Source organism: Copidosoma floridanum, unplaced genomic scaffold, assembly GCF_036245765.1.
Source record: "Copidosoma floridanum isolate Cflo_tuat_1 unplaced genomic scaffold, Cflo_Japanese_pri ptg000006l, whole genome shotgun sequence".
NCBI lineage: Eukaryota > Metazoa > Arthropoda > Insecta > Hymenoptera > Encyrtidae > Copidosoma > Copidosoma floridanum.
In genome coordinates, this window is record NW_028321883.1 from 27,880,757 (window position 1) to 27,907,140 (window position 26,384).

At 44.0% G+C, this 26,384-nt stretch overlaps 1 protein-coding gene across 1 annotated transcript; it reads right to left on the reverse strand.

The window, feature by feature from the left end:
* Window positions 1–12,929: 12,929 nt before the first annotated feature.
* On the reverse strand, window positions 12,930–23,252 carry Sidpn (bHLH protein similar to Deadpan). The gene is made up of 4 exons (XM_089598853.1): window positions 22,495–23,252; window positions 18,799–19,026; window positions 13,638–14,084; window positions 12,930–13,548 (listed from the first exon to the last, which is right to left on the reverse strand). Exons 1-4 carry the CDS (start codon window positions 22,843–22,845, stop codon window positions 12,988–12,990), a joined length of 1,587 nt encoding a protein of 528 aa, XP_089454979.1. The 5' UTR covers window positions 22,846–23,252; the 3' UTR covers window positions 12,930–12,987.
* Window positions 23,253–26,384: the final 3,132 nt, after the last annotated feature.

Here is a 26,384-nt window from a genome sequence, read left to right on the forward strand (position 1 = left end):
GAAAGTGGAACCTCCCGCCCTAGGGCGGAAAGTACATTCCTGCCCTAGGGCGGAAAGTACATTCCCGCCCGCAAATAAGAAAAATTAGTAAATTTTGTAGTTGGTGCTGTACATTATCAATATGTTATATGCGACATCTATCAAATATCTTTCTTTATACATCTTCAAAACAAGACTTGATTATTTGATGAAATTCTATTATAAGTATATTTTGTGTATAATTTCTTAAGAAAAAATATAATATTACACTAAAGGGAGTATTATATCTCTGATTGCCATTTTTTGATACTCATACTCTCATTCCACCAAGTTTTTTTTTTTCGGGAGATTAGATTAATTTAATTTATTTTTTTTTTTTTTCGGGAAATGGTTGTAAATTTTTTTTAATCGAACGATCAATTGATTTTTTGGACGAGGGGGGGGGGCTTTGCCCCCCCTACCCCCCACCGGGGGCTCCGCCCCCTGGACCCCCGCCGGGGGCTTTGCCCCCTGGTCCCCCACCAGGGGCTGCCGCCCCTGGACCCCGCACAACCTTTGATGCGAACTTTCGTTTATTGACAATTAACTCTTACTTATTTTAAAAAATTCCCTACCTTACCGACTACTTTTTTAGACTTATTATTTTATAAAAATAAAATCATACTCAATTTTAAATAATTGATGCAAAATACGAGTTACCGTTCTTCTTCATGACATCTCAATCAATAAACATAGTTTTATATATACAACACAATTTATAAATAGGGAAGTTCACTAATATAATAAATTGTTCATTACAGATTATTAATTTTATATATGTTCAAAATAATTTATAAATGCATAAAATTGTAAAAATTCTCATCATTTATCTAGAAAAATAAGCTTTGTGTACATTAGATAGACATTGAATAAATATTTTTCATTTTTAATCCTGTAGTTAAATTTCTATTGAAGTGATCATTAACCAGACAAAATACGTTCTCACTTTGCGCCCTTAAGGAGAAAAATAGGATACGCGACTCGGGCGGAGGCCTTCCCGCCCTTGAGCGCACTTTCCGCCCTTCGAGTACTTTCGGCCCTCGGGCGGAAAGAATATTCCCGCCCTGCGGGCGGGAATCATCTTTCCGCCCTTGGGCCGAAAGTACTCGGCGGGCGGAAAGTGCGCCCGCGGGCGGGAAGAAGCACTTTCCGCCCTAGTGGCGTAATATACTATTTTTAATTTTCGTATTGTAGGACTTTGCCTTCGGTCAAGACATATTTTCACCACGTAATCGGTCTCTAGAATAATCCCTTGTATTATTAGGAAGCCTTAGAAAGACACAGCATTATCAAAAAGACGAAATATTAAAAGAAAATAAAGTCCAAAACTTTAAACGCCCATATCTTCGTAAATAATGGAGATAAGGCGAAAAGAGCCTTATTTTGATATCATTGAAAGAAATAAAATTTTTTTTTTTAATTTTCGTATTGTAGGTCTTTGCCTTCGGTCAATAAATATTTCTACCACGTAATCAGCCTCTAGGATAGTCCCTTGTATTATTAGGAAGCCCTAGAAAGATACAGCATTATCAAAAAGACGAAATATTGAAAGAAAATAAAGTCCAAAACTTCAAATGCCCGTATCTCCGTAAATAATGGAGATAGGGCGAAAAGAGCCTTATTTTAAGATCATTATAATATATAAAATTTTTTTTTTAATTTTCGTATTGTAGGTCTTTGCCTTCGGTCAATAAATATTTCTGCCACGTAATTAGCCTCTAGAATAGTCTCTTGTATTATTAGGAAGCCTTAGAAAGACACAGCATTATCAAAAAGACGAAATATTAAAAGAAAATAAAGTCCAAAACTTTAAACGACCATATCTCCGTAAATAATGGAGATAAGGCGAAAAGAGCCTTATTTTGAGATCATTAAAATATATAAAATTTTTTTTTTAATTTTCGTATTGTAGGCCTTTGCCTTCGGTCAAGAAATATTTTTACCACGTGATCAGCCTCTAGGATAGTCCCTTGTATTATTAGGAAGCCCTAGAAAGACACAGCATTATCAAAAAGACGAAATATTAAAAGAAAATAAAGTCCAAAACTTTAAACGCCAGTATCTCCGTAAATAATGGAGATAAGGCGAAAAGAGCCTTATTTTGAGATCATTATATTATATCAAATTTTTTTTTTTAATTTTTGTATTGTAGGCCTTTTCCTTCGGTCAATAAATATTTTTACCACGTAATCAGCTTCTAGGATAATCCCTTGTATTATTAGGAAGCCCTAGAAAGACACAGCATTATCAAAAAGACGAAATATTGAAAAAAAATAAAGTCTAAAACTTCAAATGCCCGTATCTCCGTAAATAATGGAGATAGGGCGAAAAGAGCCTTGATTTGGGATCATTTTATTATATAAAAATTTTTTTTTCAATTATCGTATTGTAGGCCTCTTCCTTCGGTCAAGAAATATTTTTACCACGTAATCAGCCTCTAGGATAGTCCCTTGTATTATTAGGAAGACCTAGAAAGACACAGCATTATCAAAAAGACGAAATATTAAAAGAAAATGAAGTCTAAAACTTTAAACGCCCATATCTCCGTAAATAATGGAGATAGGGCGAAAAGAGCCTTATTTTGAGATCATTTGAATATATAAAGTTTTTATTTAATTTTCGTATTGTAGGCCTTTGCCTTCGGTCAAAAAATATTTTTACTACGTAATCGGCCTCTAGGATAGTCCCTTGTATTATTAGGAAGCCCTAGAAAGACACAGCATTATCAGAAAGACGAAATATTAAAAGAAAATAAAGTCTAAAACTTCAAATGCCCGTATCTCCGTAAATAATGGAGATAGGGCGAAAAGTGCCTTGTTTTGGGATCATTATATTATATAAAATTTTTTTTTTTAATTTTCGTATTGTAGGCCTTTGCCTTCGTTCAAGAAATATTTTTACCACGTAATCAGCTTCTAGGATAGTCTCTTGTATTATTAGTAAGCCCTAGAAAGACACAGCATTATCAAAAAGACGAAATATTGAAAAAAAATAAAGTCCAAAACTTCAAATGCCCGTATCTCCGTAAATAATGGAGATAGGGCGAAAAGAGCCTTATTTTGGGATCATTATATTATATAAAAAATTTTTTTTTTAATTTTCGTATTGTAGGACTTTGCCTTCGGTCAAGACATATTTTCACCACGTAATCGGTCTCTAGAATAATCCCTTGTATTATTAGGAAGCCTTAGAAAGACACAGCATTATCAAAAAGACGAAATATTAAAAGAAAATAAAGTCCAAAACTTTAAACGCCCATATCTTCGTAAATAATGGAGATAAGGCGAAAAGAGCCTTATTTTGATATCATTGAAAGAAATAAAATTTTTTTTTTTAATTTTCGTATTGTAGGTCTTTGCCTTCGGTCAATAAATATTTCTACCACGTAATCAGCCTCTAGGATAGTCCCTTGTATTATTAGGAAGCCCTAGAAAGATACAGCATTATCAAAAAGACGAAATATTGAAAGAAAATAAAGTCCAAAACTTCAAATGCCCGTATCTCCGTAAATAATGGAGATAGGGCGAAAAGAGCCTTATTTTAAGATCATTATAATATATAAAATTTTTTTTTTAATTTTCGTATTGTAGGTCTTTGCCTTCGGTCAATAAATATTTCTGCCACGTAATTAGCCTCTAGAATAGTCTCTTGTATTATTAGGAAGCCTTAGAAAGACACAGCATTATCAAAAAGACGAAATATTAAAAAAAAATAAAGTCCAAAACTTCAAATGCTCGTATCTCCGTAAATAATTGAGATAGGGCGAAAAGAGCCTTGATTTGGGATCATTATATTATATAAAAATTTTTTTTTTAATTTTCGTATTGTAGGCCTTTTCCTTCGGTCAAGAAATATTTTTACCACGTAATCAGCCTCTAGGATAGTCTCTTGTATTATTAGGAAGCCCTAGAAAGACACAGCATTATCAGAAAGACGAAATATTAAAAGAAAATAAAGTCTAAAACTTCAAATGCCCGTATCTCCGTAAATAATGGAGATAGGGCGAAAAGTGCCTTGTTTTGGGATCATTATATTATATAAAATTTTTTTTTTTAATTTTCGTATTGTAGGCCTTTGCCTTCGTTCAAGAAATATTTTTACCACGTAATCAGCTTCTAGGATAGTCTCTTGTATTATTAGTAAGCCCTAGAAAGACACAGCATTATCAAAAAGACGAAATATTGAAAAAAAATAAAGTCCAAAACTTCAAATGCCCGTATCTCCGTAAATAATGGAGATAGGGCGAAAAGAGCCTTATTTTGGGATCATTATATTATATAAAAAATTTTTTTTTTAATTTTCGTATTGTAGGACTTTGCCTTCGGTCAAGACATATTTTCACCACGTAATCGGTCTCTAGAATAATCCCTTGTATTATTAGGAAGCCTTAGAAAGACACAGCATTATCAAAAAGACGAAATATTAAAAGAAAATAAAGTCCAAAACTTTAAACGCCCATATCTTCGTAAATAATGGAGATAAGGCGAAAAGAGCCTTATTTTGATATCATTGAAAGAAATAAAATTTTTTTTTTTAATTTTCGTATTGTAGGTCTTTGCCTTCGGTCAATAAATATTTCTACCACGTAATCAGCCTCTAGGATAGTCCCTTGTATTATTAGGAAGCCCTAGAAAGATACAGCATTATCAAAAAGACGAAATATTGAAAGAAAATAAAGTCCAAAACTTCAAATGCCCGTATCTCCGTAAATAATGGAGATAGGGCGAAAAGAGCCTTATTTTAAGATCATTATAATATATAAAATTTTTTTTTTAATTTTCGTATTGTAGGTCTTTGCCTTCGGTCAATAAATATTTCTGCCACGTAATTAGCCTCTAGAATAGTCTCTTGTATTATTAGGAAGCCTTAGAAAGACACAGCATTATCAAAAAGACGAAATATTAAAAAAAAATAAAGTCCAAAACTTCAAATGCTCGTATCTCCGTAAATAATTGAGATAGGGCGAAAAGAGCCTTGATTTGGGATCATTATATTATATAAAAATTTTTTTTTTAATTTTCGTATTGTAGGCCTTTTCCTTCGGTCAAGAAATATTTTTACCACGTGATCAGCCTCTAGGATAGTCCCTTGTATTATTAGGAAGCCCTAGAAAGACACAGCATTATCAAAAAGACGAAATATTAAAAGAAAATAAAGTCCAAAACTTTAAACGCCAGTATCTCCGTAAATAATGGAGATAGGGCGAAAAGAGCCTTATTTTAAGATCATTATAATATATAAAATTTTTTTTTTAATTTTCGTATTGTAGGTCTTTGCCTTCGGTCAATAAATATTTCTGCCACGTAATTAGCCTCTAGAATAGTCTCTTGTATTATTAGGAAGCCCTAGAAAGACACAGCATTATCAGAAAGACGAAATATTAAAAGAAAATAAAGTCTAAAACTTCAAATTCCCGTATCTCCGTAAATAATGGAGATAGATCAATTATTACAAGTGACGTATGGGCCGAGATTGAAGGGTTGCAGAGTAGCCTGATGAGCTAGAGGAGGAGAGCAGCAGGGCCTTTATTCATGGAAAGTAAGAGAGTGACCGATGATCAGAGGTTAGTTTCTCCTTTTCCGTACCTGGTAATACTTGGGGCTAATTTTTCACGTAATAAGCTGAAAATTTCAGGTAATTTGGGAGTTTGGCGCAAGAGCATCACGCGAACTTGGCTAATTTGTTCAGTTTTGATCCCTTTAGCCGCCAATATTCATGAAAATGCTTTTTATTAGGCACTTTGGTGCACGACTGAAAAAAATTTCAAGTAGCCGGTACTTGTTTATTTTCAGAAGCTATATCATTATACGCTCTCTTGAGCTATGGAGATGATTAAATGATGCGAATTTCTTCCTTCATAACAATTACGGAACACGCCATTTGACGCTTTTTCAAACGTAGGTACAACAAAATCAACGAGTCACGAAAAATACGCAAAGTTTCACGCGAAACTCGTTCCAAATAAAAAAGAAAGGGAAAGGGATAATTAGAGGAGCAGCGACGAGAATCGTTTTGCGGCCGGGAGATAAAGCGAACGAGCCCCTCCCCCTTCCATTTTTTTTCTTCGGCAAAGCGCGGAGCAGAGGAAGAGCGAAAAAAAGCAAAGGGTGAGCGCGGCAGCGAGAGGGGGTTGGCTGCACCCCTCGTGAACGAGTGCGCCGCGCGTGTAACAGGTGGTTTTAACTGCTCTGTGGAGAGACCCGAAGCTCGCGTGGTGGCTCGAAACTTGAAAGGACGAGCGCGCGCGTGCCGGAGGGGCTGAGCCCCACTCCCTACTATCGTACCCTCCGGCACGAGCTATCGGGGGCCGCTCGCTGCAGCTGCGCTTGTATACACGTCACCCCGCGAGTCAAGGCAGATTTTTGGGGGTCGCCGTTGATTATATGCGTTGTCCACGATCAACGCCCCGGTCATGGAAAACGAGGAAAAAGGAACTGGAAAAATGAATGGTATATATAACGCGGGGTGGCCGAGTAGCGTGACCACAGCTCGATTACAGCGCCGGTGGAAGAAGCCCCAGCGCTTATACGGCCAATTTACATTTAATGGAAGATTTATGAGCTCCGATATAGGCCGAATTACGCGTCGTCACGATCTTTGATGCTATGCGACCCACGTCCATGCCTATAGGATGCCCTTTCTCCTACAATGACGTGTTGTGCCTATATGTATATATCGTACGTACATGCACGGCAATTAAGATTCAAGAAATGCGTACGTACGCGCATCAAAATATTTCTCCCCCTTCTGAGAAACAGAGGGCTGTCCTTTCTCTTTTATTTTTATATGTGGCTGAATTTATCGCACGCGTTTACTCCACCGATGTTAATTTACGCGAAAGAAAAAACAAAAACCAAAAGAGATATACTTACCACGCAACTTACGGGCCATCCGAGGTAAACGACGCGTACGCGTCATTAGTTAATAAGCGTATACGCTACACGGAAAAAAAAGGTGGGGAAAGGGGGGGATAATGTGATCGCTTGAGTGCGAGACGCGCGTAATGTCATCCATCGTCGCGCGAGCGGGCATCTCTTCATTAGAGAGGTAGTCCCCCCCGGAGCGACCCTTTCGGCGCGTCGCGTGCACCGAATGCAAATCCGTCCGAAGCCCGGCTAAAAGGACAACTTCGGTGCACGGCAGGAGGAGGCAAAATAAGCGTAGAGCTCCATCATTGGTTCTTTTGAGATGCCGCTTCAAGGGGTCTGGTGAAGAGGGGGGGGGGTGGTCGCATCAGAGCGTGCACCTGCACCTCTTGATTTTCGAGCTCGTTACAAGTACGTTTTCATTACACGCGTGAATGCATGTATGCCCGTTTCTCGTGAATTCTGTGATGCTAGAAGACAGCGACGCTCGATTTCGTGACTCTCTCGAGACGTACGACACAAGAGCTTATATGTAACAAAATGGTGCACCTCATAATTGTTGATGGGGAGAAAATTCCTTCGAAAGAATATCAAATCGGATAAGTGTACTTATTGGATGTGAGATATTTTCAATTTTTTTATTTCAGCCCTGCGTCGACACCACATCCTCTTTAAAGGACAGGGATAGACGTATACCCAAATAGTAGCTCAGCCATTGACTTTTGGTACATAATATATATGCTTTCAGCTCTCGCATATACACCCCGGGGCCTCGAGACGTCGTCGACACACGCAAGTTTAGGCTACGCAAACTTGAAATGCTATATATACATGGACCGAATAGAAGTGACGACGCACGCGACATCGAGGACGAGGCGGGGTTGGGGGAGAGACTGCGAGCAAGATAATCGGCACACTCTTCTCCCCCGATCCATGCATTGGTTAACCGAGAACAGAGGAATTATCGTTCGAGGAGAAAAAAAAAAAAACTTGTGCAAGCGCGCATACGTGGTCGATAGATCGTATTATTGCAGGTACAGAGCCGTACAAGATCTATGAAGTCGTAGTAAGTAGCAGAGCCTCCCTTTCCGCCGAGACTCGATTACTTCCAGTTGGCCGTTGGTTATTTTATTCCCGATCCCTCCCCTGGATCGCTCCCTTCCGGCAAATTCGCACGGCCAATATTTGCCCCCGCTCGTTCGACTGCGCAAGCAAACGTGCAAGGGGCTCCCGGCGTATAGCCTTCGATCGCGAGGTCATAGTTAAGTTGGAGAAAAAAAAAAAAAAACCTCGGACTTTTTGTATATACGTGCAGTTTGAGGGTGGTCAACCGTGACCCTATATGTATTTCAAAAACCAAAAACTTAAAGGGACTAGATTAAAAAAAGGAAAAAAAAAAAAAAAAAAAAAAAATACGATTAGAAAGGAGCGAAGAGTAGAAATGATACTGCAGAACGAGGCACACTTTCCTCTATATATACACATATGCACACGTGTCGCTCGAGGCGGTCAAGAAACGTGGGGTGGCGTAATGAGGGCCCTCAAAATGCAGGCAAAAGCTCGGCCGACGCTCGTGCAATGATGATAATGATCGGCGGGTAGAGGCCTCGATCGTGCCTCCTCGGGTTGTTCGCTTTACGATCCCAGTTATCCCCGAGCGCCCTGTGATCTTTAGCGCTAATCAGGTAGCGTCGCGCGACAATTATCCCCCCCCCTCCCCCTGACTACTTACACGCCAACGGACACGCTTTTTAAGGATATCATTTTGGACTCCGGGGGCCTCCCCCTTTCGGTTGCTCATTTTTCTCTTCTTTTTCGTTTGCGCACGCCCCTGGTCCTAAGGAGATTCTCGTTAGGCCGAGAGCGTATATATATATAGGTGCATCCCCGACGGAGTACACCGCAGCGCTACATACTCACGCACGAGCGAGTATGGTAAGTAGATGTACGTATTGGAGGGAGGCGAGATAAATTGCCGGCCACTTAACTATACATCCAGCGACATAATATGCTTGACGCGTATACATATATAGATAGGTGTGTGCGTACTCATAACTGATGCCGAACCTATTAATCTTTCTATGTGTAGGCAATGTATGTACGAGTGAAAAATCGCTTTTGGTATACGAGTACTCGGTCGCGTTACTTAGGGAAATGTTTATTTTGTTTTATCTCGAAGGTTTTGAACTTTTTTTATTTTGTCACGTGCATGCTTGGTATACAAATGCAGGTAACGAGACGGAGGCTCCTCTTAAATTATCATTTGAACGCAACAAGTGCACCTGAAATCATACATGTTTTCGGCACCACCCCATTTCTTGTTTGTATCAATCAAGTTGTACCTCATCACTATGATATTTCAAGTCATATAAAGAAATATCAAAGTCAAGGTTTCGATGGCTTCGCTCGATTCGACGGCATTGACATGTTTATCCCCGGCCGAGCTAATTGGCATATTCGATGTTTATATTTAATACCTTTCACTGCATATAATATATATGGGCTCGTTCCCCTTTGGAAAAAAAAGGCCCATGTCTACAATAAAGTTCCCCAGCAGAGCGGTGGTGTCAAAGCGAAGCACTTTGAAATAAACTTATGTACCCGCAAAATTTATCCCCTTCGAAAATCTTAAGTACACGGGCGTAAAATATTTTTAACAAGCCGGCGTGTATATATTTTTCCGCGCATATTAGGCGCATGCAGATGTATGTTCGATCGGTGTGGATATCGGAGCAGTGCCGATGAAGACGAAACGAGAAGCAATAGCGGGTCCCATCGGTAGCTCGCGTGGTCGTAAAAAACTTGGTCGATGGGGGGGGGGAGCAACACACTGTGCAGGTATAAAAGTTCGTGTATAGGTATATATACGTGTGGTATAAGTAGAGGAAAGACGGAGGTGGGGGGAAGGGGTGATTACGAGGCGCGGCTAACTGGCGGGTTCGCAAATTTGACGAGGAGGATGTTCCTACTTTAAGTACCTGCCTGTCTGCCGTTCCCGCGAGCCGCACCCCGCCCTTTTTCTCTCTTTCTTTTTTTCGTTCCTTCCCTCTCTCGCGCCGAGTGCGCGGAATTCAATTTAATGGCCCCTTACGGCAATGGCGCGCCTCGAAACGACACACGAATCCATCCCCTCCTTCTTATTGTTAGGTATTAACTTGTTATCTTGAGCTGGTTTTCACACGGACACCTCGACGCGACCTCAATCTCGCCACTTGGATTTTCATTGCCCTTCATACCCTCGCTTAGTTTCATTTATAATCACCTCATCCCTCCGTGGAATCGATGCTGTTAATCGCTCCCTCCAGAAAAAAAAAAAAAAAACCCGTCTCGAGCTCGCTTGATACGAGAACCAAAAAAATATCCAAGCCGCAAAATCATCCGCACACGCTCACGGGCGCGTGTAACACGACAGGAACCGCGCGCGCGATCATTACCCACACTATGGTTTTTTTTCTTTGTCAATTAGGCGGACGGTAGGTGGCAGAGGGAGTTTTATTGGCGCAGGTGCGCGGGCCCGGAGCTCGATAGCTGCAGTGTACCGTAATTATCCCTGACCACGCACGTGAGCATACACATATATATACACGTACATATACACTAACGCCGAGCTGCACGTAATACGCCTCTCTGCATGTATACCAGCCCCCCCCCCTTGTGGTCCCAACCCTCCGAGCGCAGCCCTGTAATCGATGAAACGAGGTGCGCGCCGTGAGCATATTACACTTATTACGTGTACATTAAGTAAGAAGAGTGCGAATACAACGTATATATATATATACATATACCTATACCTTTACCTGCGTATATTATTGAATCCGAGAAAATGAGGATGCGTAATTATGATGTATGTGCTACGTAGGTGTGTAGCTATGTGTCTGCGCCACGCCCGGTAGGACCGTTTGCCCATCGACCTTTGCCGCTCTATAATTTTTTTGCTTCGCCAATAGCGCATACCTACCCTTTTGTGTAACGAGGGGGCGGCGCTCCCTTGTTTCTTTTTTCATTTTTTTTTTTTTTTTTATCTTGCAGAGCCGAGATTTCTTTTTTTCTCCCACCTTGAGCACCGTACAGGTGGCTGAAAGAAATCCTCGTGGTGTTGCTCCGTTATCGTGCCTTGTTTGTCGCAGTATTTTTCTTTACGAGTCGTGGATACGTATAGATTGAAAAAAAAAAAAAAAAAAAAAAAAAGAATGGGGGTTCAATGTAAACTCATGGGATAGGTTCAGGAATAATAAGCACAGTCCACATCAGACCAATAGAGTTGCGTGGTTTTAATATTTCCGTGTATTGACTGAGTCACTAAGTACATTCAATATTACACTATCCGATCGCAACATGTTTAGCAATTACAGACACAGTTACAACCGGTGGATTAATTGCATCGCGAATACTCCACCCGTGTATAGGTACCTATTATATGTACCATCCACATAATATATATATATATGTATGTATGACTACTCGTTTCCTCATATGGTATTGTATATAATGTACAATCTTATATATACTTATAATAATATATCGTGTATACGTAGTGTAAGTACATTTACATAATATATATATATATATACGCACCTACATGTCGTTATCACACACAGCATCACAAAAAAACAACGCGTTCTTTTCTTTTTTCTTTTTTATCTGTCTCTTGTAACTTAACTTTCTCGTCGCTTCGAGTGTCGAGAGTTTACCCGTACAATGCACGCGCGTCTATACAATCGCAGTGATAAACTTCTTTTTTTTTTTTTTTTTTTTTTTTTTTTTCCCTCTTGGAATATAATATTACATTTATTCTACGCCGTCCCCGCATCACCTCTCGAATATAAATCTAGATAACATTAAAATAAATCTATGCACGACGTTACTCGTATATATCATCATATACCTATAATATTACACACTCCAATGGCGCGAGTTTTATTTTTTTTTCGTTCGGGCTATCACTAGGTATATATCATATGTACAGGTGCGTGAAAACAATCCATAAAATATCCATCGCTTGTAATACTCGTGGGAAGTGAAGAACAAAAAAAAAAAATAAAATAAAAAAGATGCTCGCAGTTGTACAACATAACTTTCGTGCTCTATACTCACACTTGGCTAAATGTGCGCGTGTGCTCTTTCTTACAGTGTATACATGCGTAAGTGCAGTCGTTTTTTTTTTTTTACTATCGACCTTCTACATACGTACACACCACAGTGCCATGCCACGAGCAGCAACTCGACATTCTTCTATTATTATGTATTATATTTATAGCCACCAATTTTTGCTTGTTCGATCACAGTTTTGTCAGGGGATATAACATCGGGTTGCTGCGACATGGCCAAAAATCTTGGGGGGGGGAATAAGAACATTGACGCGCAGTGAATAACAGGTGATACGGAAAGTAGGAACAAAAAAAAAAAAACAACAAAAAACAAAGTATATTGCGGATGAGCAGGCACATCTCGGAGGTGCGCGCAACAAAGGAAGACGCTTTCGCTGTTTAAGTTGCAACCAATCAATCTCTAATCGATATCGATTTCTCCTACATCATCTATATTTATGTATACGTAGCGAAACAATGGAAATACTTATTTGTCAGCCTTCTTTTCTTATTCGATGTATTTTCATATGCGCCTCTCTACACATACACATACATTTATATGCGCATATTATATGCGGGTGTAGGTATATAGTGTGTTTATACTATATATATGTGCACTCATATTTATATATATGTATGATTCAACAATAGCTACACGATTTTGATGAAAAAAAAAAAAAAAAAAAAAAAATCTCTTGCATTGTTTTTTGCTCAACGCAACCGATGAACGACCCAACTCGTTATTGGATGTAAAGGTACATTTATTTATTTATTTATTTCCGTGTCCTTGCGCCACATCGACTTTGTACAACATGACCAAAAAAAAAATCCAATGCTAAAAATACGTAAAATAAATAAAAGTAACAAAAGGGAGTAGTTATATAAATATATATATACTTAAAAAAGTAATAACAGATGACGCCTATATTATATATATATATATATATAAGTAGGGGGGGTGTATGAAATAATGTGTACAAGTATCGGAAAAGCGGTGAGGGTCGACTCGGGCGGGTTTACCAGGGCCGCCACATGCCCTCCTCGTCCTTGACGGTCGGCTGCGAGAGCCCGGGCGAGGGAGTCCTCGTGGGCGTGGGCACCTGCGAGCACTCGGGCTTCTTGGGCTCCTCCTTGACGGGCTCGCTCGCCGCTGCCACAACGACCCCGTGGGACGAGTCCTCGGGGACCGGGTAACTGACCATGGCCGTGGCCAACTCGGGCTGTTGCTGTTGGGCCGCGTACCTCGCCGCCGCGGCCTTGAGCTTCTTGGCGCTGCTCGTCGTAAAGTCGAGGGGCTGCTCGGACTCGAGCCTCGAGAGCTTGCCGGGCTTGAGGCCCGTGGACTGGACCTGGTCCTGCCAGTCGGGGGCCAGTTGGTCCTCGCCCGTGGGGCACAGCGGCCTCTTCATGAGCTTGTCGGTCGCTTTGAGCAGGGACATGTTGGTCGCCGCCCAAATGGCCGTGGGCGGGTTCGGCCCGATGCTTATCCCGTTGGCTGCCGCCGCCGCGGCCAACTGGACGTAGTGACTCGGCAGCAGGAACACCACTTGGCCGTCGGGCAACCGCGAGGGTATCACCTATCGGGGAGAGCCATCATTCACATTAGATTCTTTCTCTTTGTCTCCTATTGTATTGTATTTTATATGAAATTGTATAAAGAACTGACCTGCACGACGGACAGCATGTTGGGGTTGGGCTGGCCGTTGGGGGGCTGGTCGGGCATGCCGGGGGCTGGGGCGGTGGGCGGGTGGAGTTGGCCAAAGGCCGAGGTGGGTCGACTGGTGGTGCCGTTGTTGTTGTTGTTGTTGTTCTCGTCACCGGGGAGGGCGGTGCTGCTGTCGGGCCGTGCGGCTGCCTCGAGTTCCGGGAGCTCCTGCTTGACGAGGGCGGGGATGGGGTGGTGGTCGAGGGGGTTGGGGCTGGCCGGGCCGAGGACCCGGTCGGTGACGCTGCCTGGACTGGAGCCGAGGCCCGAGTCGGGTCGAGAGCCCAGGTCGAGGTCAAGCTCGGCCACGCAGCTGTCGAGGTGGCGCAGCAGCCGCTGCTTTATCGCCGGGTCCACCTGGGTTATCGTGCCCGTCGCTATGTCCGGGGTGTCGAGGTAGCGCGCCACCTGAAACACACACAAGATTTTTCCTCTTTTTTTTTTTTTTTTTTTTTTTTTTTTTTTTTTTTTTTCCACTCAATTCTCGTATCGATGTCATATCATATACGTGTCTTTGAACCAAGAGTCAAACGGAGGAGCGGGAAATGGAAGCCGCGCGATGAAATAATATGTCGGCGAGCTAAAATCACTCGAGCCCAAAAATACCGGTCCCGGTATATAACCACACTCCGATCGAGTGTAAATAAATAAAGGGGAACGACGCCGCCGACGCGCGTATATACATATACAGGGGTATAATATATACACATTAATCTCCGAGTCGCCGTCTCCATAGTCACCCAGCGGTGACGAATCAAGTTACCGATCAGGAAAAGAAGCAGCAGCCAAGATATCGTTTCGTTGCTCATCACTTTTTGTCACTTTCCTCGCCCGAAAATGAAAAAAAAAAAAAAAAAAAAAGAAAAGACAGGGGGTACATAGTGGGTGGGTGCAGATTAGTCAGTCGGGCACGAGGTATAGGGACACACGCGCCGGTATACATATATATAGGTAGTTGTGTGTATAAATACGCGGTGGCGGCACCAGAGGTAGGTAGGGTGGGTGGTGTTCGATCGACGGGCGTGCTGCGCGCCGCCGTGTATATATCTAGCACACACACACACCAGTGTACCCGTAGAGTGCATACATAGAGCCCGACCTCCCGCGTGCCTTCTATATATTATATCCTCTCTCTCTCGTCGGGGGAGGAGGAGGGTGGGGGGGTGTGGGAAATAATGGGCAGCGAGGCGCGAGCACACGAGTCGGACGGGAGGCTCGTCGACGGCACGCCAGCCGAGCGGGGCGGGGGTGAGGTATAACGCGGTCGGTCGAGCGAACGTAACATGCAGCGAGCCAAGTGCGCCGAGTAGCTATCCCATCTGTATATAGGTATAGATACAGAGAGAGAGATGAGAGCACGCCGCCGCCCGCCACCACCCGAGCTCCCTGTATATACATCGGGCTGCGCTTGATGTGGCTGCACGTGCGCGGCTGGGATGATATATATAAGAGGCTGAACCGACGCTCGGGATTGCACATTTTTCGTTTCGAAAGTTTTGCCGCTACGCACAATTTTATGATAGGTATGCCGGGCAAATATACGCTTGCACGTCAAGCAGGTGAAAATCGATGCTCGACGCAATAACGATAACAACAGCTCACGAGGGATCTTCGGTTCGGAACGATCGAACTTAAGATATGCTTAACCGTTGGGCAAAACCTACGGAAATTCAAGCTCCATGTACTTATATAAGAGTCGATTGATCAATATATACATATACGTATATAGGTCGTGAAAAACGAAACAAATTGAAAAAAGGAAATTGGGGAGGTCGATAAATTATTCTCAAAAGCGCGCGAAGCGGCAATTATTCATGCAATAATCGCGTGAACCGACATACATACCCACAAAAAGGCGCAGGTGGTGTATAATATGTTGTATAGGGTATGGTCGGTGTAACAGCGTGGCGCGGTTATATACCAAGCAAAAAAAAAAAAAAAAGCCGTGCTTGGAGAAGAAGAAGCTCGATCGATGGTCGGTCGGGAAAGAAAGGAGATCGTCGTCGCGGATTGTCCGCATCGATGGGTGCACTGTACATACAAATTGTGCGTGTCCAGGCTGGCGCCGCGAAAATCCACACGAGTTCGGCACACGCGTACTTGAATTACGTGGATATATGTACAGAAGCAGCGATACCAACTTGGCAAAAGCGGCTGTTCGTGTATATGTACTTGTGCGTGCGACGAGCGAAGCGATAATGACCGACGACCTTTTTTTCCTTCTTTTTTTTTTCGCACGCGTCCGTCCTCGGCGAGTTTCAATATATACGTATGTAAGTTCACGTCGCGCGTATGCAGTGGCGCGCGAAATTACGAATTCACCGCGCGGCGCGCCCGTGCCGAGCTTTTCGAGCTGCTTGTGTATATATATATATATGTATGTGGTTCGTGTTTCTTTTATCCCACTCCCTCCGCGCAGCCTGGATTTTTCATACAGCCGCTAAATTTCGCGCCAATGGAGTTTTCGTCCAATTAGCTCTGGTGGGTTGAAATTCGCCGCTGTTGCTGCATAATATTTCACGAGCGCGTTTTGCTCTCTTACCTTTTTCTTTGCAGATACAGAGGAGTATAAAATTCACAAGCGCGTTGTTGAAAAATTATACATTTTCAGCGTCGAGGCCTTTTTGTATTTCACGTTTCTCCGTTTCGGCGCATATATATACATATATTATATACATCAGAAACTCGCTCTCTTGTATATATGTATATACCGGAGGTCAAACAATCGGCCAGCTCGAGGGCACCGGGAGGCACGACAAAAAAGACCTTCGAGCAAAAGAAAAAACGTATACAGAAAGAGAGACGCTAAAAGTGAAAGAGAGAGAGAGAGAGAGAGAAATGCGAGACACATAGACATATCGAGCCGTATATACCTATATGTGTATCGGCAAGTCGGTCCGGCTCTCATTTTTTTTTTTTTTTTTTTTTTTCTTTACCTACCGACTTTTCTTTTTCCTCGATTTATAGCCCGTGAGCTTGCAAAATACACGTACAGGCACCCGCACTCGGTATACCGATATAACCAACACACGGATGATATAGAGGGGGGGGGGAGACTCTGGCTTTCTTTCAAGTCCATACCGATATTCCGAGTTACAGAGGCGGGGGATGTGCATGCTTTTCCCTAGTCTTACTTTTCCAAGTTTTACCTACGTGAGTACCGTACGGGAGATAAGCCGCTTGGATCACAAACGCATACGTGGGCATACCTAAGCGATTGCTTTTATTTTCGATGAAGTTCGTTCACGTTTTTCATTTAACCCTGCTATGTAATAAGCGAAAAAAAAAAAAACAAAGAAAATATAAATGTTATCCTACGGAGCAAAGCGGGAAACTGGCTATCGCGAGAACCGCGAAGGAAGAGATGAAGAAAAACAAAAAATTCCGCGTGTTTCAAGTGGCTATACCATACATTAAAAAAAAAAAAAAAAAGAAAAAAAGAAAAAAAGAAAACAGATGCGCAGTCTCGGTATATGTAATAATTATAAGTAGGTACGTCAGTAGTCGTCTCGCGCCGACCAGATAAGATAACCGAGAGACCGCGTAAGTAGGTACACATCATGTAACATCGGTCCGATAAATCCGTGCTCCCCCTTGGTGTTTATCAATCACCCGCCATCACCCGGTAAACAAACCAAGCTATGGTGCACCGGTCAAAGACATGATGCGTATGGTCCCTCCACCGGCAACAGTATAAATATATTGACTGGGCGCGAGGCTCGGCGACCCTGCCCCGGGCTTTTCTTTCCTCTTCTCCCTCGTCGCCAACGGCTACGGGGAATATACTTGCGAAAAAAAAAAAAAAAAAAACAACAACAACAACACTCCCGTGCGCGGCTCGAATCAGTCATCGCTCGCGGGCAAAGTCGGACGAGGTGCGGAGGAGGGACAACGGAAAACCAGACGTTCTACGATACGCTTGTACAGCTACGCCGACGACAAGGAGACGGCGCGCGCTCGCCAGATATACGTATAGGTATATATAGAGACGATCGAGCCGGCAAACAAGTTAGCGTGTGTGTGTGTGTGTGTGTGTACATACATACAGATATCGATGTAAGCGTATAGAGCGTTGGGGGGGGGGGAGCCGGGCATTAAATCGAGCGACGCGTCGTAGTCACGGAACGGCGCTACTCCGTGGGGGCGAGGTGGAGGAGGAGGAGCGCGATACGATCGTCGGATCGGTGCTCGTGGCATATATAGATACGTGTGCGAAAGAGCGGCGATAAATGCGAACGCGCGTCTGTCTCCCCCTCGGGCGCTGCCACTACATGCGTGCTATATACACTGCCAGCGTTTTAGCGATCGTGGAGATATTATATGTGTATATGTGTGTACGAGGTGGTCGGTGGCTGTGTGTGTGTGTGCGTGTGTGTGTCAGCCCAGGGGCTTTATCTCGTTGGCGAACGAGCGCGCGTGCATGCATGTAGTGTATATATATATATACGCCGTGCGAGCTTCGAGCACGCTCTCTCGGTCGTTTGCCAATTTCTTTTTTTTTTTTTTCCCTCCTCCTCGCCGACGAGAGTTTGCCATCTCTCCCGCGCTCTTTTTCGCTTTCTGCGGCTACCCCGCTCCCACCCGTTCCTCTTTTTTTCCTTTTTTGTTTTTTTTTACTCGTACATCGTCCCAGCGCGCGTGCGGCGCCTTTTTTCACGCGCCTCGTACCTCCTACTCTGCCTGCCGTTGCGGTTATTATTGTTGTTTTTTTTCTCTTTCTTTCTTTCTTTCTTTTTTTTTTCTTTCGTTTCGCGAGCTCTTTTTGCGATTGTTTCATCGAGCGGCAGTCGGCGCGATCGGCCATCATTATTATTATCATTATTACTGCCGTGCTGCGTACACGTCTCTCGTAACTGCGCGCCGCATGCATTCTTTCGAGCGGGTGATTTTGTTGTTAAACATTTTTTCTTTTTTTTCTCCAACCGATAAACAGACACGAAGCGACACGCAAAGTTCACCCGATGAGCCGAGGTGTTTTTTTTTTCCCCAGTGTCCGACCAACGCGGCTGTTTCTACTTACGTAAGCCGCATTGGCAAGTAGAAACAGCCGTGTCGGTCGGACACTGGGATACGGGGTTGGGGGGAAATGTAAACAGTAGAGAGAGAGAGAAAGAGCTCTCACCTCCCGAGAGCAGTCCTGGTAGCCGGCCTTGTACCTCGACAGGCCGGGGGTCGCGAGGGAGCGCTGCCTCTGCAGGTGGCGCACCGTCAGCTCGAGGATGTCGGCCTTCTCGAGTTTGCTGTGCTTCGTGTTCTCGAGCCGGGCGCTGTCCAGTATCAGGGCCTTGAGCGCCGCCAGGCTCTGGTTGATCCTCAGCCTGCGCCTCTTCTCCATCGCCGGCTTGTTGGTCTGCGCCAAACAAACAAACAAACATTTATGACATTTTGCAGGTTTGCTTCCCCCTCTCCCGAGAGTATATATTATATACCCAAAAAAAAAAATATATATTAGTGTCCACTTGAAACAACGGAAGCCAACGCATGACGAATGCATTCGCGCGCGCCTTTTCTACACCCAACGGAGGAAGAAAAGAAAAAAAAAAAGGGGGCGCCCACAGTCGAGTTGAAACAATGGCATATGTTTCGCCGCTGTCGTCGCCGTTGTGGGTATAAGAAAAATGCCTCCTCCTCTTGGGCTCCTTGCGGCTCGTTTCAGGGTCTAAATTAATTATCGTCTGCGCCAGCTGCTCTGCATACGCAAACGTAGCACCGTTGGTGCATATAGTGAATGTATACAGATTTTCGCCCGCTCCGGCGCCCGATGCATGAAAACCGCGGAAGCAAAAGGAGGAGGCCGCCGCGCGCGCCTTTCTACGTACAGAGAGACGAGCACACAAGAAGAAGACGAGGAGCCGCGCGAAGCCGAGAAGGAGGAAAAAAAAAAACAAAAACAAAAAAAAAAAAACCGAGGTGCCTCGGCGCGAGTCACGGGATTCAAACTAGAATACATATATATATATATATGGGGAAAGAGGAGGAGGAGCAGCCTTCCTTCTGAAAGAGCCGAGTTTTCCTCCTCCTCCTCCTCCTTCCATATACTTTCTACTTGTTCTCGTCTTCTCTCTCTCTCTCGCCGGCCGTCTCTTTCCTTTCCACTTTACTTGGCAAAGTGCCGCGCGCCGCAGCCTCTGGCGTCACTTTGTGTAGGTATATATATACATACGTATTGGTATACGCGTTTAAGCTGGCCGAGCCCGAGACCGAGGCTCGAGGAAAAAAAAAAAAGCAATGACCGAGCGAGAGATGACCCGCTGCTCGAGGGGGCCATCGCTATATACACTCACGGGTGTGGAAATTGTTTCAATAATATTCTTTGCTCTCCCACGGATCGATTTATACGTATGTGTTTTTTGATGCCTGTATAACCTTTGAACGGGTAATCGGGGGGGGGGGGGTCTTGGCTCAACGAGCGCCCATTAACTTTGCACTTGTAGATCGATGGGTAATTTAACCCTCTATACAGAGTCAACATGTAGATTTACGTGGTGCGATTTTTCGATCGCGAAGAAAAAAATCAAAACTCAAGCGGCCACAAGGGAGGAAAAAAAGAAAATAAAGGTCCCGAGCACCGCGTAGTGGTGTTATCCCCGTGCAACGTCATAAAATACACCCCAAAATAAAAAACCACAGGCGGGCAAGCGAGACAATCACGGGAAAAGAAAAGAGAACAAAGAGAAGGGGGGAGGGATAATGGCACGAATTACGCGTATAGGTGCGCACATTATACCGGCGCTACTCGCAAACTAGAGCACCGGAGAGGCGCCCGCATTATATATATATATCCCTCACCCCTGCGATTGTGTCCGTATGTATACAATGCAGTGTGCCGCCGCTCTTTCGATAAAATATACAGTCATATATATACATACACACTCTGCATCGCTGCGATGCACTTGCTCGGCCACTCTTGCGCTGTTCATTATTTATTGTGCGTGTATCCATGTATAAAGGCGCCACGGGGCGCTGGACTATTGTATATTATATACCTGTGTAAACCTCTGCCGTGTCTGTACACACAAGTCACCGCAACACTGACCAATGCGGACCTTTTCTTTGTTTTTTTTTTTTTTTTTTTTTTTTTTTTTTTTTTTTTTTTTTTCACACTTTCGTACTCCTATCCGCAAAAGTTGCACGAGTCTATATACTTATTGTGCAAAAGTTGGTGCTAAAAGTCATTCCTGTATACTTATACTTTCCTCCTTGTTTTTTTTTTTTTTTTTTTTTTTTTTACGCGCAAACAGCCTCGAGATAAATTATAAATCAACAGTATGGAGCGATCACGTGGTTTTACCGCGCCGTCGATCGATGCGCCGTGCAAAAGTCTTTAAAAAACCGTCCATACACAGAGATCCCGCGAAATCGAAGGAAAAAAGAACCAAACCGCAGCAAGACGAAAAAGTGTCGCACGCAGGCGGTATATACGTCGCGTCCGCCGAAGAAAACAAAAAAAATGGGGGGGGGGAGATAAGGCACGTCAAGCCGGAGTTTTAATTCCGGTAATGGTTTACACGCGCAACGGGTCGCGTCGAGGGGGATACAGCGATAACTCGCTGTAAATAGTCCAATTACGGCAAATTGGAGGTAGCGCCGTAGTCGCACGCTCTTCCGATCCCGGTCAACCGCACGCGTTCCATACATACACCTACCCTCGCGAAACTTTGGCTCCTGTATAACACACCGCAAGTTTCGCGCCACGCCGCTTCCTCTTGACATATCATCATAATGTACACTGGTGTGTACTTATATGTAAGCTCGGACGTTTTTTTTTTACCCGCGTATACCAACATTTAAGATGAAACGAATACAGAGCATTAATTTCCTTATATTTTTATTTATTGTTAGTTCACGCATAGTTTCGTTTACATTGACATGATTGGATGTTAATATTGAGAACAGTATAAGGATATCCCGAACAACGATATGTACCAAATGCTTCCTCGGCAAACTGACACATCACGTCGTACGCGTATTTATAAATATTATAAATATCCTGCCCGCAAAATGTCTCTACCCCATCTGGATCTGCGCCTGTGGGACTATATACCTATACAGAGAGGCCTTGCGATACCTAGCAAGTATCGCATAAGTATATACATATATACCTATACGGCTGGGGCGTCTGGCTCATTAGGCCAGTGGCGCACGTGTGCCCATCCACCATTATACTCTGTAACGAGTATACAGATATAATATATATACACGTATCTTCGCATCGGGTCTCGAGTGGCCTGGGCACGACTCGTCTCCCCTCCCATACATTACACGCGCGGCGTTCTATACACCTCAACGCGGAGCCCACCGATGTAACGTATACACCTATACATTGTGTAATCCATATTATTGTACGCAGTACAGGGGAAGGTTGGGGGGGGGGAGATTCAGCCTTGCACGTGCCGTCACCCTTGCACCCATTATCATCCCCCAATGTATATGTATATATGCATCCCACGCGAAATTACGTGCCAGCTTGTTATATGAGCAGGCTGCTCATGTCGATGTACATACTAAATATTATATAGTGGAGATTTAGGCGAGGATTTGCGTATGCCTTGCCGATTGACGCTCCTGACGCACGCCCTTGCGTGCTAGGGGTCTTGATTCATTTTTTTTTTTTTTTTTTTTTTTTTTCCTCCCATCGAGCCACGGGGACGTATGTTTTGGGTTTAGGGTAGCAGCGCAGGTGCAAGTATACACCCCATGCATATGTGTATAACGATGTTTTGCCGATTTTGTCATTCATGCATGGCTTCTATATGGACAATGGGCCGTGTGAGGGTGTAAAAAAAAAAAAAAAAAAAATAAATAAATAAATACTCACTCTGCGGCCTTCGGCGAGCTTTGGACTGGGGCTGGGGGTCGTGCAGGGACTGGGATTCGGGCTCGTGCTCGACTCCTCGACGTACAACTGTTGTAGCTGGTGCAATTGGTGCTGGTGTATCAACTGTGCGGCCGCTGCGGCGACTACGGTGCAAGTAGGACCACTAGCACCACCCGTTACACCCGACGAAGCTGCTTCCGTGGACTTTCTGCCGCTGCTGCTGTTGCCGCTATTGTTACCGGTACTATGACTACTACCGCTGCTGTTGTTGTTGTTGTTGTTGTTGTTGTTGCTGTTATCGTTGCTGTTATCCTGCTGCTGCTGCCTGGGCGAGTATACGCGTGCGGTCATTTTAGCGGGCCCCCAAAAAGGCCACCTCGAGCTTTTTCTCCCCTGTAACCGTGTCTCTGCCTTCGGAAGCGGACCCCAACGACGACGACCTGCCGGACGGATTGTTCAGCATCGCGCCTACCTCGTCCTTGATCGCCACTGTCCTTGGCTGTACCGCGTCTTCTACTATGATACAATGTACGTTTATAACGAAGATTCCCCTCTTTCTCTCCTCGGGCAGGCTCCTTGATGTATTTGCCTCCCGATCTCCGTTTTTTTTTTTTTTTTTTTATGTTTTCAGGTCACACGGTGCGTCTCTCCTTTTGTGTATACTTTTACGCTGCCACGTGCTCTCCTTACGCCGCTAATGCGCACCTCTGTGCAACACACAACTTACGAGTGCACTCTCGGGTGTGTGCGTGTACTTACGAGGAAGGTGAGAAAATGATACCGAGATGAGGGTACGTGCACCTCTCTTTGCTGTATCTGATGATTGCCGGCCGACTGGCGCCGCCGACCACTTGTCGGTCCCCGCGGCTACTTTACTCGCGAGCTTATTGCGTGTGTTTGTATACACATACAAGTGTACCTACTGTTTCGTATTTTTTTTCTTTTTTTTTTTTTTTCAAACGCCACGGCACTGCGCAACACAAACCTTTATTGTACACACACGCGCGCTTACACTTCACTGTTTACTTGTGTAGCCTGCCGCGGAGCGTCAACTTGTACAACAGTACTTATATATGCGTGTTATTATTATTTACAATCTTTGTGATTCACTGTTTGTTTGTTTGTTTGTTTGTTTTTTTCCACAAGCCGATCACCGATTCACTCACTTTTCAATTTTCCGCGGATTTATTCGCTATAGGCCTGTAAGTTTGTTCCGAGAGCGGCACTCGATTAGTTTTGTTCGGGCGCGCACTGTCACTTGTTCACACGAGCGATTCGAAACAAGTATACCGGTCGTGCGGCTTGCCGCGCCTAAACTAAAATCGCAAGCCGCGAAACTCAGCCGAAAACAGGAAAAACGTAAAACTTGGAATATTTTGTTCTTCACTTATTTCAAATTTGTTTTGAAACGTGCAAGGAAAAAGGGCCAAAAGAGCACGAGCTTTGGAGTTTAGCTCCAAAAATCCTTGGGTACGGGGAATACAGCAAGGGGGTGTTGCCGAAAGATGCTGCGGGTGCTCGCTGCCGGAGCTACGTCGACAGACTGCGAGCCTCGATAGCGGCGCTTGCTCGGCTTGGCGGCGTTATACATATGTATATATATATACCAATATGTTATATAGCAGTGGCGGTGCGCGCGGAGTCTGGGGGGTCGGCTGGCTGGCTTTACCAGTTCTCTCTCTCTCTCTATCCCAACACACACTCGGCAGTCTCGGCACGGCCGTACATCTACCTATATATACCCTACAGCAGTAGAGTAGAGCGAGCGCGTGGCCCCCTTTTCTCTCTCACTCCCCAATAGGGGGGGGGGGGCTGAGGAGGAGGCGACGATCCGTGCACGCGTCCGCCCGCGCTCGCGAGCAGTAGGTATAATGCACGTATATAGATGTATATATGCGGTATGTACACACACGAGCGCGTGCACGCGGCGGTGAAGGCGCGTCATTCAACGAGGGGGGGCCACGGGGGGTCGTCATAGCGTCGGGATAGGGACTACTCACCTTACCTGTATATCTGGCTTGTACAAGTGGGTGCAACTACGGGGTAGCCCGGCACACGCAAAAAGGACCGAGAGATCGGTAGTATAATAGATATATACGCGTATGCATGCATGAATCCTACGTTATAAGTTTTGGGGGGGACAGTTGTTTCTGTTTTGATAGTAGAGACCCTTTTTTTGCGTGCAGTTTATTTTTACGAATACCAACTACGAACGTCGAAACTTGACAAAAATTATTAAGGGTTTTCCGCAAAGATTTACATACACTCGTAACCAATTTATTCCGTAAAAATTTTCAATACCATAGGGGGTCAATAGTCTATCGTTTGAGATATATTGACCTTCCAATTGTGGATCAGCGCGATTTGCGTTAAGAAAAATAATAATTTAGAGTTGCCGATTTTTGCGTTTTGGTCCAAACAGCGTGAAATGACTTTGAAACAATATCGATAAGGGCAATACCGATTACTTGTAGGAGAAAAAAAAAAAAGAAAAATCAGCTCAAGGCTGTTGTAACCCACGTAAGCGTGCAACAACGAGGCTCATACGGGGCAGTATAGGTAAGTACTATAAATCTTTATTGTTGCCATCTTCTCAGAAGAAGGCACATAGACTCTCGTCACGGTTTTTGGTGTTTGTTACGTCATCCATGTTTTAATAAACTCTCGCATGGAAATGAAAAAGTACCTATTCGAATACGCCCAAAGAAGCATTATTTCAAACAATGATATCCATGTCGCGAGCAGGTGAGCTCACGATGATGCCTTTTTAACTGACAAGCATCTGATGGAGCCCTTTGTCGATCGCGAACTAAAGTCTTGGGAAAAACATTTAAAAAAAGTCCGGACACCCAAAAAATTCATACGTATAGGAAAGAAACTCTCTGCAGATATAGATAGATGGATGGAGATATGGATGTAAGGGGAGAGTAGAGATGCGAAAAGGGTGCGGGTGATACGTGTACATATGTATAATGTATCGGGGTGGCTTCGAGCGGAAGCGATGAGCCCTTGCCAGCGGGCGGCGACGCGCGAGCCAACATCAGACACGTATATATTTATATATGTGTGTGTATGTGTGTACAAACGTCACGGCAGGGGGTCGGGGACAACAGGGGGGAAGCTCGACTCGAGCCAAGCCGGCTATACCCATCAGCGGCGCGAAAGGCCGAAGCCGTTTGAGCGTCGAGAGCTTCATCTCTCTCTGCCTCCGCTCCGCTATTATCGTACTCCCTCATGCGTATATATCTATTTATATGTGTATACGTATATATATATATATATATATATATATATATATATATATAAAGTGCGCACCCACATTCGCGCGTATATGTATATATACATATGTATAGAGAGGCGCAGCCGCGGGCGGTACGGCACGTTCTCTCGTCGGCACGCGCGCTTTGCCGTCAAGTGCTCTCTCTCTCTCTCTCTGCCAGCGGCAGCACAGCAGTAACTCGCTGTGGGTGGTAGGTGGGTATTCCTGTTATGTGCGGGTGTGTGCTTGCACGTCTCGGCGAACGAGCCAGCCGCGGGGGGGCGGCGGGAAGGAATACATGCATCCGCGTTGTTAGAGAGCACTGCACGCGCTACACTGCGGATGGATGTATAGAAATATATATATTATATATATATATATTATATATATATATATATATATATATATATATATATATATATATATATATATATATATATATATATATATATATATATGCGGCACGCATATGATAATAATACCTACATGTATATAATTATATATGTATATATATATACCTGCAATGACACTTGTGTATGTGTATGTACGGTTTACATATATGTATACATGTATCAGCCATCAACAACCGCAAGCAGTGGTACAGTAGTAGCGAACACTCGCGTTTTGTCGC

Coding starts and splice junctions, on each gene's coding strand:
- Sidpn (XM_089598853.1), bottom strand. CDS start 22,845: ATGACCGCACGCGTATACTCGCCCAGGCAGCAGCAGCAGGATAACAGC. Junction 19,027..22,494: donor AGCTCGCCGAAGGCCGCAGA/GTGAGTATTTAT, acceptor TGTTTGGCGCAG/ACCAACAAGCCGGCGATGGA. Junction 13,549..13,637: donor ACATGCTGTCCGTCGTGCAG/GTCAGTTCTTTA, acceptor TCTCCCCGATAG/GTGATACCCTCGCGGTTGCC.